The sequence below is a fragment of the Protopterus annectens genome, chromosome 12.part0 (genome assembly GCF_019279795.1).
Source record: "Protopterus annectens isolate FY-2018-M chromosome 12.part0, PAN1.0, whole genome shotgun sequence".
Taxonomy (NCBI): domain Eukaryota; kingdom Metazoa; phylum Chordata; order Ceratodontiformes; family Protopteridae; genus Protopterus; species Protopterus annectens.
This window is the reverse complement of record NC_056746.1, coordinates 395,489,063-395,505,255: the sequence shown is the minus strand read 5'-3', so window position 1 is coordinate 395,505,255 and position 16,193 is coordinate 395,489,063. Positions and strand designations below refer to the sequence as shown.

The window sequence follows — 16,193 nt, the reverse complement described above, 5'->3', positions numbered from 1 at the left end:
GTGTAGACTTTTTTTTTTTTTTTTTTTTTTTTTTTACAGTTAATTCTATTTCTCTACAACTAAAAAAAAGAAAGAATATTCATGACCTAAATTAGTTTTGGAAAAATTACTGATCATAGGATAGGCAAGTTAAGTTTGGCGAAAGGCCATGGGTGCCTTGCCAACATCCACTCTCAGGCTGTACCACCTTTTGCAAGGAGGATAGCACCTGCACATTTAAAGGAACTTATCCAACTGTCCATGCTTTGTTTGAAGTTTGACAAAGAACTGTGACTCTGCCCAGCTCCACCTTATAGTTAAAGCAAATCTTTTTCAGGAGCATTTAGGATGGATAAGGCAGAGCCCCTTGACTAACCAGCTTTCAAATTTTCAAGGCCTTTTTTTCATAACTATTAGAAAGAAGGATCTGAATTATATGAAATGGAAGCTGCTGTACATTCATCTCAGCCTTAGAATTCTTAGGGCAGACTTCTTTATCTGCTCACAAAGATGTATCCTGACCAGATGAGTCAGGTTCTCTTGCACTGTGGAGATCACTGTAATCTATGGAAGGCAGTGGTATTTTTCTAATTTGAGGGTGGTGTGGGAATGACCATGGCAGTTGGATTCCTTTGTTACCTTCAGTTAAAGACATAGCAGGGGGATTTTGCAGGGTAGGTTGATGGAATGATGGAAATTCCTGAGTATAATTCTGTTCTAGATGGGGAGTATTATAATTTAGTGCAGTTGAGGACATGGCTGTCCAGTTTTGTCAGAGACTGTAACTGGATTACTGATGAAATGGCACAGGAAATCTTGTAGATGTTATGCATATGAACCTAAGCATGGCTTTTATCTCACTACTTGGCAGGTAACTGATGTGGAAAAAAGACAGAGAAAGGAAACCTACTGAGTAATTGAAAGCAAAGTGTGGCATTTTATTTTGAAATATGTTGAAAAAATTGAAATGCATCGATTTTATTATTTTCCGAATGTGCCTTTCAGATTTAATAGTGTATTATGAACCAGGAGTGCATAGTAACCTTCTAGGTTCTACAATTGTAGTTTTGTGTGCACTGTGTAAACAAAGTACTGTAAAATACTGTAAATTAACTTTGATTGTGTCTGTTACCTCATAACTATTTATTTATTTGCATTTGATTATTGGGAGGTCTACTTGGCCAGGGCAAGCCCATTTTCATTAGAGGCGCAGGGAGAAAAGCTAAAAAACAAGCAACATGATAAAGCTACAGAATCAAAATACAGAAATAAAGCAGTGATGGTCCAGAACACTACATTACAGAATAGGTGATACAATAAAATAGATAATACTAGTTACACAAATGTTAGATTTTAAGTATGCAAGCCAAACCTGAATACAGTTGGTGACATGGGATAGTAGCAAATGTGTGAACAATGCAGGATTGCAGTTTGGCAGTAGAGAGGGAAAGATAGAGAGCAGCAGGTTAACGATTCTGAGAGTGAGGTATAGCCTTAGCGCTATTGTTATATAGGCATCAGGCATGAATAGAAGATATGGTAGGTAACTGATATAGTAGATTGCATGGCTGTTTAGCACATGTTGGACTTAGTAAGTTGGAAGCACTGAAAAAAAAAAAATAAAAATATATATATATATATATATATATATATATATATATATATATATATATATATATATATATGTATATGTATGAGGAGTCTGAGCCATAAGTAAAATGGGGAGGAAAAATAGGAAGGCTAAGAATGTTATTTTTTTTTATAGTCAGTGCTGGTACATGTACATAGCCAATGGGAGAACAGGTGTTGTTTCAGTGAAGTCTTGAATTATTCAGGGTTGCTAGTAGACCTAATTGAAGGAGGAAGAGCATCCCATAGTTTTGCTGTAACATATGGGTAATATATTTGACTGTCGGAAAGGTTAGGTTTTGCTATGTTAAGGAGCATCTGATTGACTGATTGCAGAGGTCTACGTGGGTGATGCATGGTGAACAGAGAAGAGAGGGCAGGAATAGAAGGCTTATAGATTAGCTTATGAGCGGTGGTTAGTTACAGGTATTAGATGTTGGGGAATTTCTAGCCAGTTTAGACGTTGGTGTGATACGCAGTGGTGGGAGTAGTGTTTGGCTTTGGTTACAAATTTTGAGATTTTATTGTAGCATGTGTCTAGTTTGGATTTAAGAGAGCATTGTATATTAGTAAGGAGAAGTGCACCATAGAGCAACGATGGAAGTAGAAAGGAAGAGCAAGGAATAGTCTTGCTGCATAGGTGAGGAAGTGTTTGTGCCTGTACAGGATGCCTAGTTTCATGTTTGTGTTAATATGCTGGTTGAATTAAGTTATGTTGAGGTTACTCACTGTTTTTTTGTTCTCTAGATATACTTTGTTGATGGATTTCTTGTCATTTTGTTAGACATCAAATCAGAATCTGAGGGATCTGTCATGTCCATGGTGTCCGCTGCATCTACATCCAGCCGCCTTTTGCCTCCCAAGGAGCGTTTGCGAGAGAAAGCTTTAGAATATTGTCTGCGTCTGATTGAGCAAAGTGACAGAAGTATGCATTTAGTGATTTTTTTCACATACATGAATGCTGCATGCACTGTATATACACTAACTGATAGTTTGAATTTCTGCCTTGATTGCTCATACAGAAGGAGCAGGTGCTGGTGATTTGGTATAACCTAGAGGATGGCAGAAGGCTAACAAAAGTGCTGATTTTTGCTTTGGGTTGCAATGAAAGATGACACAGATGGGTACAATAGTCAATGTTATTGAAAACTAAATGCTGGGAAACATTTTATTTATATTGCTACTAAGCCCTTCTGTTTCTCTCAAGTCCACAAATATTGCATATTGCTCAAGTCTTGCTGCTATAGTGATTATGTTCCCTACAAGAAGGGGAAGGCTGTTTGTCAAATTGTGGTATAATAACTGTCTGTCATATTTTTAGATGAAGACTAAAGCCCCATCTGTGGTATGACTGCATGTGTAATGAAAAAGTATCGTTTCATCCACAGTTATTTCTAAGGAAATCCTTAAACCATTTTACAACTGGATAGATTGTGGTGCTTTGTCCCCATGTCTTTTGTCATGCATGGTAAATCTGGAAAATGTTAAAAGTGAACTGGAATTTCTTGAGTAAGTAAAAGATGATCAGCATTTGTATTAAAGCACTTAAACAAAATGTGAATATTTTCTTTTTTTTGTTTGTTTAATAATAGAGGCCGTTAAGAAATTGGATTCTGATCTCCAGAAGGCTGTAAGTATGTATTTATTGATGGGTTTGATTAAACATGATAAAATTACATTTTTGTGTGCTAAATAAAACTATATTGCATATGTTTCATAAATTTGTGTTTTCACAAACCTCTGTAACTAGATTTGATAAGACTTGCTCCTTTTGGGTAACTTGTAGCATGACATGCTACAGGCATTACGGTTGCCTGACATCTGAAAATTGTTTTGAGAAATCTTTGTATTTTTTTTCACCATTTAACATCACTGCATGGCAACACCACTATGACTGCTGTTAGCAGGTAATTTCTATTCCTTTTTTTTTTATTTTTTTCCATGTTTTTTTTTTTATTCATTTGCCCCCTCATCATTTGTGTGGAGACCCAGCAGCTTGTTTCTGATTGTATTTCTAGAAGCCATTGTTTTAAGAATGCCTTGCTTATATGGGTACAGTACTCCCTGTGATGTCCATTTTTGGACATTGCCTTGGAAGGATGAATAATACTTCTGAGTTATCCAGTCTGTAGAAGACTCAGCAAGACCATGCATAAGCAGAGGAATTAAAAACTGAATATGTATTTAAGGCACAAATCCCTTGTTTGCCAGATAGCTTTTACTTCTCTTTTTGACAAAGAAGCCTTCACTTTTCTTTGACAAAGAAACTGACTTTAAGCCAGGACCTTCTCATCCTTTCCAGATTTTTCCTTGCCACAAAGAGTCAAGTTAGTCATTTAGCAGGTCTTGGTACCGAAGTGTTTGAAGGAATTATTGATGATGGAGGCATCTAAGTTGTCTTTGTTGGAGGATGAGGAAGCAAGTAGTGCCAATGCTGTCTCAGCTGAGCTGTGCACAGGAGAAGGGCAAGGTATCAGAAGATATCTCAGAAACCATCACATCATTGGTGGATTCTTTACCTCTAACTATAACAAAAAAGCCTAATCTGGGTGCAGTTATACCAGATATGGACTGTACGAAACTGGTTAAGGCCATCTAGAAGGTGTGGGATGAATTGCTAGTGGCCTGCTCTCTTGGTAATTATGTCCAGGACTGAAAGGACAGTTTTGGTCTCCTGCTGAAACTGTCCCGGTTAATGTCCCATACATTTAGCTGTTTACTAGCATCAGTCTCGTCACCATTTTTCATTAATTTGCTGGAGCTGATACTCGTATTTCTCTGGCCAGGGTACTTGTGTCAGATGGCTTGCCACTGACTCAGACTGCAGTCCTGTTCCTGGAAACCTGTGCACAATAACCATTTCTGACTTTGGTCTTCTTGCTCTTCTGGCATCAGCCAGCTCCATTTACTCTTACTGAGATCTTTAGGGTTCTGGTTCTTCCCTTTCCCAGTTTCTCACATTGCCTTATATTCCTCAGTTTGTCTTGCCAGTGCAGGGAAGTTACAGATCTGTTGTAATAATCTTGTGTGAGATGCTATGCCAACAATGTTCAGCTGTCAGCGATGTTCATCCAGTCCCACCAGCTCCAACTCAAAGGCTTATGTACCCTTTGTTGACAGTCAGACCACTTAGAGACCACCCTCATCCTCAGAGTTGAATTCTTCCCCAAAAGGTCCTTCAAGGCTCATATCAAGGCCAAACATTTGGAGTCATGGGCAAAATTCCTCAGTACCAACACTGGCAACAGCTAGGGTTGGCTTTTCCTGGGTTGCCCCCTAAGACTCCAAATATGGTGAATTCCTCTTTATAATGCAGGAGAAAGGGAAATGGCCCATAAAACTAATTTCCTTTACCATAGATAAAGCTGTAGATTTACATTACAGTTCTCCTGGGTGATCCCACCATTGGTTGACAGTCAGGAAGATGTTACCAGGGTGGCATGGGACACTGTTGTGACACAATGGTCCCTGTCCTTGGACAAGATTTATCCCCCACTCAGAGATTGGGCACTCTGGTCAGAGTTGCCTCCAGTCTGGACCCCATCTTCTTAGCAGCAGCTCTGCTAGCTATCCCTGGGCAAACAGTATAGAGTGATGGACAGACTTGGAAAGTGTATGTTTGCATATTGTCTTTGAGGATCCTTAACTATCTAACACTTATGGTGTTTACAGTTAGAATTTACAAATGCTCTTTGTGGTAGAGGAACTGCCTTACAGGGCCGAAAAGGAGATGACACCCATTTGCAAGACATGCAGGGGGGGGGGGGTGGGGTGGTATAATGTTTAAGCTGTTACCTCACAGACACAAGGTGCAGAGATTGATTCTCACTTGTGTTTGCTGTCTAGGTGTATCCCTGGTCACTGGCAGTCTAGCCATTAGGATTTGTTGCACTCTCAGCCAAGGCCTGGGTTCAATTCTCAGTCCGGGAATTTTGTGGATTTTTTTGCAGGGTGGGGTTGGCATAATTGTTAGGGTCTTTAACTCACAGATACAAGTGACAGGGTTTGACACTGACCTCTGGTTATTGGCTAGACTTGTATTAGTTCTTAGTGATAATCTAATGTTTACCTACAAATGTACCAAGGCCCAAGTCACCATGTTCTCCTGTCTCATGAATCATATGTTCTGGGTCATTTTTAACATGATGGAAGGTTTGACCTGACCTCTGGCAGCTGGCATACCAACATATTGGCATGCCTGGCTTTGACTTATGGATTGTCTAGGGAGACACAAAAGTGGCATTTATGAGATCCCCATTTACAAGAAGTGAGCAAACAAACAATCACCATAAAAATGGAAGCGCAGGAGAAACCCTAATGGCTATGGGGGTGAAGTTGTCACCTCTTCAGAGGTCACATCCTGTAATGCAAAGGAGACAGTGCTGTATATGGTTCTAACTCAGGTCACAGTCACCTCATCAAGGGGTAGCGTGAGGAGTGGACAAGGTCCAGATCTCTTCCAAAACAACAACAGTAACAGCATTAAGTTCGGAGTTAATGCTAGCTTCTGGCTACCATGGACAACACTCAGTTTAAGATTGGTCAGCAGCAGCCATGAAACCTTTCATAACTCTTGGTGGTTGTGCCTACACTTTGCAGAATAGTCAAAGACAACACAGGGCATAATATGCATAGGTTACAAAATTCTCCTCAATTTAAACCCCTTTTACCAAAGTCCCTGCCAAATGTCCCATTCCCTCAAAGATTTTAGGTAGGGCAAGAAGCTATGAGCTGTCTAAAAAGCCATCCAAGAGGTCCTGCCAGGTAAGAGAGGCCAAGTCTATTATTAAAGATTCTTTTTAGTGCCAAAGAAAGACTCGGGACCTCAGGTGAAAAGCAAAAAGCTAAAACCTATGTAAGTAATACATACACGGAGACACACACGTGTGTTTGTGTGTGTATAAAACAAGACTTATTCACTGTGATACTTGTTGCTTTTTTTTGCTGATACTGCTACACCATAGTACATCTACAAGATCAGACTAGTCATCTGTGGGAAAAAAAGTACAGATATACTCCTCTTTCCCATGAGAATTAAAAGTTTGAAGGACTTGAATTGTCTGATTTGAACCAGAATAGAAGATAGCAACAGTACCATTGAAAACTTTTTGCTGAAAATATGGGATTAAATAATTGTTTTCCTGGATACTGGATCCATTTGTTGGGACTTGTTTTTTTTTTTTTATCCCCTACTGCTCTTCACGTCTCTTAAGTGCAAGGTGTCCAATGATTTCATTGCATGAAATATGAGCTCACTTCCCCACATACCTTGCTTCTTTGAAGACCCCTCTCTCTCTCTGTCTCTCTCTCTCTGTCCCTCCACTTCTGCTCTTGAGTGATATAAGCGAGGTCCCAGGGTATTGCAGAAGCCCAAAGTAATCCCCTTCTCATGAGAGAAGAGGGTTAGTTACAGCTACTCATCTCTTCCTCAGTCAGTCAGGTGGCCTAGAGGCCATTGATTGAACCTGTAGTACTCATGTCATAAAAAGAATTGTCATTATAAACTACCAGCTCTGCCATGAACTGAATGGTGGTTGGAACCTGCATTTTGTGCATACAGAGTTTAGAATGTGGAAAGAGAATACAAAAAAAAATATATATATATATATATATATATATATATATATATATATATATATATATATAGATACACGCACACACACACACACACACACACACACGTGTATTACACAGACAGGAGGCACAATGGTGCAGCGGTTAGCATTGTCACCTCACAGCAAAAGGTTCCCCAGTTCGATTCTCATCTAGGGTGCCTTCTGTGCAGACTCTGCATGTCCTCCCTGTGTTTGCATGGGTTTCCTCCAGGGGCTCCTGTTTCCTTGCACATTCCAAAGACATGGCACCAAGGGGCGTGGGTGTGTGTGTGTGTGTGTGTGTGTGTGTGTGTGTGTGTGTGTGTGTGTGTGTGTGTGTGTGTGTATGGTACGGATGAACAGCCAAGGCAGGGCTAGCCACCCGGTGGCTCTAAATGACTGATGCCTTAGTGAACAAAAACAGTTTTGGTCATCTCTGACACTGTGGCATAGCTATATGAAGCCCTAAGTGGCCAAGTAGGGAGTATGGGAGTGAGCAGACAAAGCCTGCTGTCTTATCCTGAGGGGAGGGAAGTTGCTCAGCATGCTGCATTGGCTGTATCTACTGGTGGTTGGATGGTTACATGCAGGAGAAACTTAGAAGGCCTATACTACTAAGATGGTGCACTGCTTAACTAGAGAAGCACATGAGGCCAGCACTGTGACATTGATGGATAAAGCCCTATGATGCAAGTGACCCAGGTTTGATTAGTGACTCAGGATTCTGAGGCTGTGGAAGGGGAGGATGGGGCATGCCTGTCCTGAGAGAGGCACGTGTATGGGGTACAAGTGATTAGAGCTCCCTAGCAGATCAGGGAAGCAGTGCTTCCTGAGGGTGGGCAGAATGTCTTGCCAATGTCAGCTCCTTGTGGACATGAGCAGATCAGATTGATTTGTCCATTGCACTTCTCACCCACCGAGTACATGGGAGGTGGGGAAAAAAGTTTGTATGATGGAGATCTGGGATGCCTTGATCTCCTCACTGGCTACAGCCTTTATTGGAGTAAGTCTGGAGGAGACCAAGAGGTGTAGATAGACCCAGCCATCAAAAGGCAGTGAGGTTTCCTTGATGGTCATCTGTGGGAGACAAAAAGAGTTCTAAAAAATACAGAAGCATGTGTGGTAATGCATGCTTTTCTTAGAGTAGCAGTAATTTTGAGGCCTTCAAGCTGGTTGTGGGGATGGAGTTTGAGAATTCTGTGGGACCAGCAGACTATAACACTCTCCTTTCTTCCTGACTTTTCCTTCTGGGAAATGAATGAACTGTTAAGACTATCTGGATGGGGAACAAATAGGCTGTAGAGCTCTTAGCTCATTTATGGATTCCTGTCGCTTGACCTGTTGGAAAAATGATTGAAATTATGGTGCACAGGCAGGGGAGTCAATAGGCAAAAGTGTTTTGCATCTTTGCCCCCAAAACTGTTTCTCTATCTTCCTAAAATCACTTCAGGTTTGCATGGCTCTCTACACCTAGAAAAATGGCGGATGGAGAATGTGATTTGCTAGTTGCCCTCTCCTTCCTGTCAGTCACTTCTCCATTTAAGATGCTCATAAATTAATGTGAAAATCTAAATTTGTTTGAATGACTGTATTGTTTGATTAGAAGGCTAGTTTTAATTTTGATTTCCCCATAATCCTTTAAGAAGGACACTTAAATTAGTGGAATTTTCAGGGACAGTGATAGAATGCTGGATTTGTATTAACTTGGTATGGTACTTCTAAGCACAAATTATCCTGCTTAAAGAAGAAGACGTTTTCACCGAACTTCAGCTTAGTACTTGTGTGATGACATGTGACTGAGAATAGGATTGGATCTTAGTCCTGTCCCCCAACACACCACCCATTGCTGTGAAGGCACCTGGTTCACTGACCTGCCAGCCTTACTTGACTTCCAACCATTGTGGTTAGCCACTTTGCACTAATATATTCAAGCATGAATTAGGATGTACCCTGGATGCCAGAATTAAATGCATAGTACAGTGCCATCTCTCCAACTTGGTCTGAATATGTGGCCGCTCCAAGATGATCTGATGATATTCTGAGTGCACTGTGGGAGGATTTGCAGGATCTGAAGCTTGTTTTGCAGTTTTTTGTTAGCCTGCTTTCTTCTTACTTTTTGGCTAACTTACATCTGCATTTAGATGGTTAAAAGCAGAGGAGTGTCTAGCAGAACTTTGCTGTAAAAGCTTTATAGAGACATGCATACCCTGTGCTGTAGCAAGCCAGAGGACAGTTACCACATAGCCATATGTTCCTTCATCAGTGTGCTCTATACTTATCAGATCATCTTAGGACCGACACATATTCATGCAAATTTGGACAGATAGTTCTATACCATAAATGATTAAGTGAAATGGTGATGTAGTTAAATATAATTGGCAAGAAAAAACAGTGCTTCATTTAATCTAAACCTCATTTGACTGATACTCACTGGAATATACCTCCAAAAGCTTTTTTGCAGGGGATCTTGCCCCCATGCACCTCCCAATGTGGAGGACTTCGCCTCCAACCCCCCCCCCCCCAACATAAATATACGAACTCTATAGTCACACAACCATGGTGATTCTTACACTTTCAGTCACTGCTGGTGCACATACTTAAACTTCTAGACATAGTGGAACAACATAACAGAGGGTATTATCATGGTAAAAATACTGATGAGCAATAATTTGTATTGTAGTTCCTATCCTCCAAAAACACACCAGCAGTCATCTTCTATACCATTTCTCATTTTTGATAAACAGTTTTCCTCTTTTTATGTGTGTGTGTGTGTGTGTGTGTGTGTGTGTGTGTATATATATATATATATATATATATATATGTGTGTGTGTGTGTATATATTAATATTATTATTATTATTATTATTATTATTATTATTTATTATTTTATATTTGTTAACCGGGGGTGTCTGACTGAGCTGAAAAGGCCCTTTTTCAGCAGAGGCCCGGGGAGAAAAGCTCCACATAGAAAAATTACAGATACATTTAGACATGATCAGTATACACACAAATTACAAAAGACGTATTTTTTACAGTGGTATGCAGCACATCAACAGTTACAGTGGAGAGAACAAACAAAAAAAAAATATTTAAAAATAAAGGTACTTAATAGATTTGTGGTGTACAGCTGAAATTTGGAACTTAAGTAGAATACATACATAGTACACAGGTACAGTACATACATTGTAGATTAGCCAGTGTTTATGAGAATAGTTTTCAATCTTAATCAAGTACTCTAGGTTTAGTATGTGTACCGTATCCACTTTCACTAGCCTGGGGAGCAATCATGGCACTGCCAACTTTGCTTGAGATGTTGCCTGATAAGGTCTTTAAAGGAGGCTTTGGATGATGTGTTTTGAATGCTAGTGGGGAGAGAGTTCCATTTTTTAGCCACTGAACTACTATATGGTGTATCTCCAAAGCTATTGTAGCTGTTGGTGACTTCTAGTAGTAGCTTGCTTGATGATCTAAGAGGCCTTTTGGCTGAGTGATGTTGTACTAGGTTTTTGAGGGCAGGACACTTATTGGGGAGATAATAGAATGACAGAGGCAGAGCTGATTGTAGGTTAGGAGGTTTGGCAGTTCAAGCCAGTGGAGCTGTCTCAAAGCAGTACAGTGATGAGTTCTGTATGAGCAATTTGCAGCAAAGCGGGCAATTCTGTTATAGCAGGCTTCCATTTTGCTTAGTTCAGTTTTGTTGAGATTAGTCAGAATGGGAGATGCATAGAGTAGGGTGCATAGAAGTTGGGAGCAAGCAATGGCTGATCTTGTGTTGTTGGTAAGAAATTGTTTGATATGGTAGAGTGATCCCAGATTGGCATGTACTTTTTTAATAGTTTTATATTTTATGGTGCATATTTACCATTACATGCTTCTTATGTAAGATGCATTTAATCGGTTAGGATGTTTTTAAGCACCTGAGGCATTCTTACATTTGTTTGATCTTGGTTTTACTACAGTGTGAATGTATGTCTAATTTGATGTCCTTCAAGGATGCATCTGCAGTCCTTACAAATGGGTTGTCCTGTCGTCAGGCAGCCCTTCGGTCGGCCGGATTCCAAAGTCTGGGTCTGGCTTCGGCTGGTGTCGCGCTTCACCCGACGTCATAGCTGCAGTTTTTCGGGTATAAAGGCATCAGCCGACGCCATTTTCCTCAGTCTTTCTTGCCGCGTGGCGCCCGAAGCAGAAGCTGTTCGCAAGTGCCGGTCGGTCAGAACCAGAGATTACTACAACCGAATACTACTTCGAAGACTTCCAAAAAGCTAAGTACCCCGTTGGGGACTCTTTCTTGCCTCAGCCGATGTCAGAAAAAGTGAATAACTGTTTAACTTGTGGGAAACAAATACCTCATAAAGATTTCCACCGAGTTGTATGGATAAAAGTACATTGAGTTTATTTGTGTCGTGTTCAGCAGCATTTCCTGAGAAGATTATGAAATTGTTTCTATTACTTTCTTGGAACATTTAAAGAACGGCTGTGCGTTGTTCCTGTGGATGTACTTTATCTCACTTGTTGATAATATATATATATATATGGTTTACTGTCAGAATTCTGAGTGAAGGTCCGATGACCACGAGATGACGAAATTTGTGTTGTTGAACCTTCATTCATGTAAGTCTTGGGTTAGCGAATGCATTGTGTATCCGTACATATGTGGTCAGCCTTCTGACAAGAGATTGCTGTACAGTGCAGAGCAGGAAATATGCCCTTTTCCCCACTGTAGTGCGATCTCTGAGTTGGAATATTTAATCTGCGGGGAGTGTGGGGGTGCACGGCGCTCCCCCCAGATAAATAGTGTTGTCACTTGGTATGCATTGTTAGACATCAGTCTACGAATTTCGAGAATGGACGGATTCACATTAGGAAGTGTGTTTGCGGGATTCTGACCTTCTCGACATTCCATTTCAAACATCTGCGTCTATGTTTTAGGTCGGAATGTCTTGGGGACGTAGACCTTATGATAGTAAACCTATATGTATGCATTAATAGATGTTGAACACCGAGCATTTAAAGAAGTGTATCAGTGGACTTGCTTGTCAAATAGGTTGTCTGATTAGTGTTTAGAAATTCAAAGAAATGAGGGTGAGAGAAGGAGGGAAGGACAGAAAATGTTAATATTGTGGCTATGAGGTGGGGTATAAAGCAGGTTCATATGCATATATGTATGTGTGTGTGTGTGTGTGTGTGTGTGTGTGTGTATATATATATATATATATATATATATGTATATATATATATATATATATATATATATATATGTTATAAAGTTATATTAGAAGTACAGAAGTGAGGAGTGAGCAGTGTCACAAAACTATGTATATGGCTGGGAGATGTTAGTAAAGCTATTCAGGCATTGGTGAAGACTAGTTGTGGAGTGCAGGATTGTGAATGAAGAGAAATGGTTTGATGATATGGCAAGTTGAAGATAAAAGTGGCTTTTATCCTGGAGATGTACAAGAGCAGATTCATTGATCTTTATATGTAAAGTTTAGTTGTCTTTTAAATGAATTTGCATCCTGAATGGATTTCAGTGATAGTGGGATGCGATTCCATGATTTAGCTGCACTATTTGAGTATAGAGAGTAACCTGAGGTATTAGACAATTTAATTACAGTGATTATTGCTTTTTCTGTAGAGTGTAAAATTTTATTGGGGTATTAGTGTTGTATTAAGTTGTTAAGAGCTGGATTTTTCTGGTTTATAAAGAAGTCTGTGTATTGCAGTTAGATGGAAAAGAGCTAAGTGACATGGTAGTTTTAACCACTTAAATTCCATGAGAACTTGGCAGTGGTGAATTCTGTTGTTATAGTTTACTGCAAGTTTAGCTATCTTAGAACAACATTGTTCAAGTTGCGACAGAAGGTTAGTGAAAACTGGAGCAGCATAGAGGAGAGATGGTAGTAACAAAGTAGAGGCTATACTCCTGGTTATGTCAGTGAGGTATAATGTACATTGCTTTTGAGTTTAACCATGTGTGATGCCTGGTGATTGAATTTCAACTGGTCATCTGTGGTGGCACCTAGTAGTTTGCATGGCTTACTTGTTCTGTCATGATGGTGTTGAGATGATGGTGAATACTGTCTTCTTATTTTTTTTTTTTTTTTTTTAGAGCAGTAATTTAGTCTTTTTAGAGTTCAGTAGTAGTTGTGAATTATTATGCAGTGTTTCAGTTGATAAGAAGGATTGCTGTCTAAGGTTCTGGAGTTCAGAGAGATTTAGCAGAGCAGGTTAGGGTCACGAGATTTAGCAGAGCAGGTTAGGGTCACGTCATCCATCAGCGTATTAACTAGGATGGTATCTTTGTAGGTATGGTAGAGGTCACTGATGAATAAGTTGAAAATTATAAGGCCATGTACAGATCCTTGTGAGACACTAATACATGCAAGAAGATGGAGAAATAATTTTTCCATTTCACTGCTTGGGCCTTGTTTGAGAGGTAGCTATGGAGCCATTGCAGTGAAGAGTTTCAGTGTCCTATAGATGAGAGTTTATGTAAGAGTTTCTGGTGGGAGAAAGTATCAAAAGCTTTTGATAAGTATAAGAATATGTTGGAGACTAGGCTTCTGGCATTGAAAGCATTAAAATTCAGCAAAGCAGTAGCTCTGCTGTGATGAGGACAGAAGCTATGTTGGGTTGAAGATGGAAACTGGTTATCTGTCAAATAGCTGAAATTGCACATGAATACGTCTTTCTAATCTCATTGATAGGAGTAGTAATATGGCATTTGGCATATAGTTAGATCTGTATTTAATTCACCCTTGGGCAGTGGAGTAATGAATGATTTTTTTTCCATAGAAAGGTACTTTATTTTCAGATGTGGGTCGATTTATTAGAACTGAAACTGGACATGCAATAAGTTCATCTGCTATTTTAAGATATTTGTCAGGTAGATTGTCAAGGACAGTTACAGTAGGTTTCATTTCTTGAGGTAATTTTTTGATAGTGTCTATGGGAACTGGTTGGAAGGAGAAATGGTGAAGAAGATTATTTGACCAGGGACAGCAAGAGCTTGATTAGTCACCTGGTTGGTTAATGACTGTACAGTCTGCATAAAATGAGTATTGAATAATTAGCTGTGGTATCATTTTATTTCTGTGTGTTTGGTGTAGGCTATGTAGCTTTTCCTTGATTAAACAGTTTATTGACTGAGGCCCAGAACAGTTTTGGATTATTAGTGTGTATGTTTTGATTGATTAACAGGCTTTCTTATCTTCGGTGATAACTTATTTTGTTAGGTTTCTTAGTTGTCTATCTGCTAGTAAAGTGGTAGTGGTTTAATTTTTTTTTGTCCACACCTTCCAAGCTTCGCCATTGTTTCATGAGTTGTTTAGTTGGTAAGGATAGCCGTGGGGCAGGGTTGGCCATGACTCTATTTATTCTTGTGGGGGGAGGGAGTTATTACATTTTATTGAACTCTGAAACAGCATAGTCTGTGGGGACAGTCTTTAGCGACTCTGAGTTAAGGAGATGTAGTGCATTAATGCAAGGATCGTAATGAAAAGTTGTCTTACCAAGCTGTAATGATGTGTTTGGGATTATTGCTTTGTTAGTCTATGGTGTAGATTAGAAACTGATCATTTAGACTGTCTGACAGAGTTCCATGGGATGATATTTCATTTAGAGTAGATGTTAGGATCCAGTTAAATGCTGATTGTCTGGCTGTGGTTTCATTGTATCTAGTTTGTGTGGTTATAAGTTGGGTGAACTTGTACAGATGTATAATTTTGGTTTGATTTTCAGATTGTATGGTTTGTCAGTCTGTATCAGCATTACCCAATATTATGATATTTGATGTTGTCCTTTTCGTTCATTCCTCCAGTGATGATGGGTTCAGATCCAAGACTCTGATCCAACTCGCGGCTGCTTCTGCCAAATCATCTGATCCAGAATTCTCGAGCTCCTCCCTTTACTCATAATTCTGCACCAGCCTAACACCTCAGATCTTGCTTGCTGCCATTCAGCTTCAGACAAAGATCCTATTACTCTCGAGCTTGGGAGTTTCTTTTAGCCTTTTTTGAGTTATTGTCTTAGATTTTTCACTTATATTTTTCTAATTCTCCTACGTACCCCACTTAATCCTTTAAGCAGTTTCTGTACTCTTTGCTATCATTTCGCAGGTCCTTCTTAAAGTACCATTGTTGGTACTCTTTTCCTTTACGACTATTCATTAAAGCACTTCTTTTCTACATTGTTGGTAGTTTCCTTCTCTTTTTAATGTCTTTCCATTTTTCCTTCAGCTTTACCAAAAAAAAAGTTTATCTATCATAGTGTTTTCAGGTAGTTGTCTTTTTCAACAGTAATGGCTGACAAGCTAACAGATTTTAAAAATTACATTACCTGTGGGCATAAGCTTCCCAACTCAGATGCCCACAGGGAATGCATTTATTGTTTAGGATCTGTGCACTTGGATGTGGATTGTTCTTTCTGCTCTGGACAGAGCCTTAACTGACAGGAGAAATAAATTAGTCCTGAGAGGCCTCCTTCCCTCTTTCTCTACTTCTTCAATTGCTAGGGCTCAAACCTGTACCAAAAACACCTGTCAAGGGGAAGTCAGATTCAGTGGCCAAGGAAAAGGAATCGCATAAGAGGTCCCTGGACTGTTCTTCCTTGTTGGCTCTTTCATTGGAGCCTCTATCTAAAATGCATAAAAAGTCAGATCCGACTGGTTCAAAACCTAGATCTCCTCAGATGCATACCCCTCCACTGCTATCGGATCCAGTTTCTTCACAGCTCCCTTCACTTTTCCTGGAGGGATCTCCCAATAGGCATTCCAGACCGCAGGCCTCCCCATCATTTCTTAGATCTTCCAGAAGCGTATCAGAAGCCAGTATGGCTAGGATGATGAGGAAGATGTTCTTCATGTTTCACTGTTGCAGTCATTACACTTGGGTTATCCTGCTGGCAGGCTACCCTCAGTCGGCCTGAATTCCAAAGTCTAGGTCCAGCATCGGTTGCTGTCACCTCTTCCCTGACATAAGTGCGCCAGGGGTAT

At 39.9% G+C, this 16,193-nt stretch overlaps 1 protein-coding gene across 1 annotated transcript in view; it reads left to right on the top strand.

The window, feature by feature from the left end:
• AP5Z1 (adaptor related protein complex 5 subunit zeta 1) overlaps positions 1-16,193 on the top strand; it is a 680,304-nt gene that overhangs the window by 263,483 nt on the left and 400,628 nt on the right. Inside the window, exons 7-8 of the mRNA XM_044089493.1 lie at positions 2,393-2,533; positions 3,201-3,238. Of these exons, the coding sequence (XP_043945428.1) occupies positions 2,393-2,533; positions 3,201-3,238 (179 nt within the window). The remainder of the gene's footprint in view (positions 1-2,392; positions 2,534-3,200; positions 3,239-16,193) is intronic.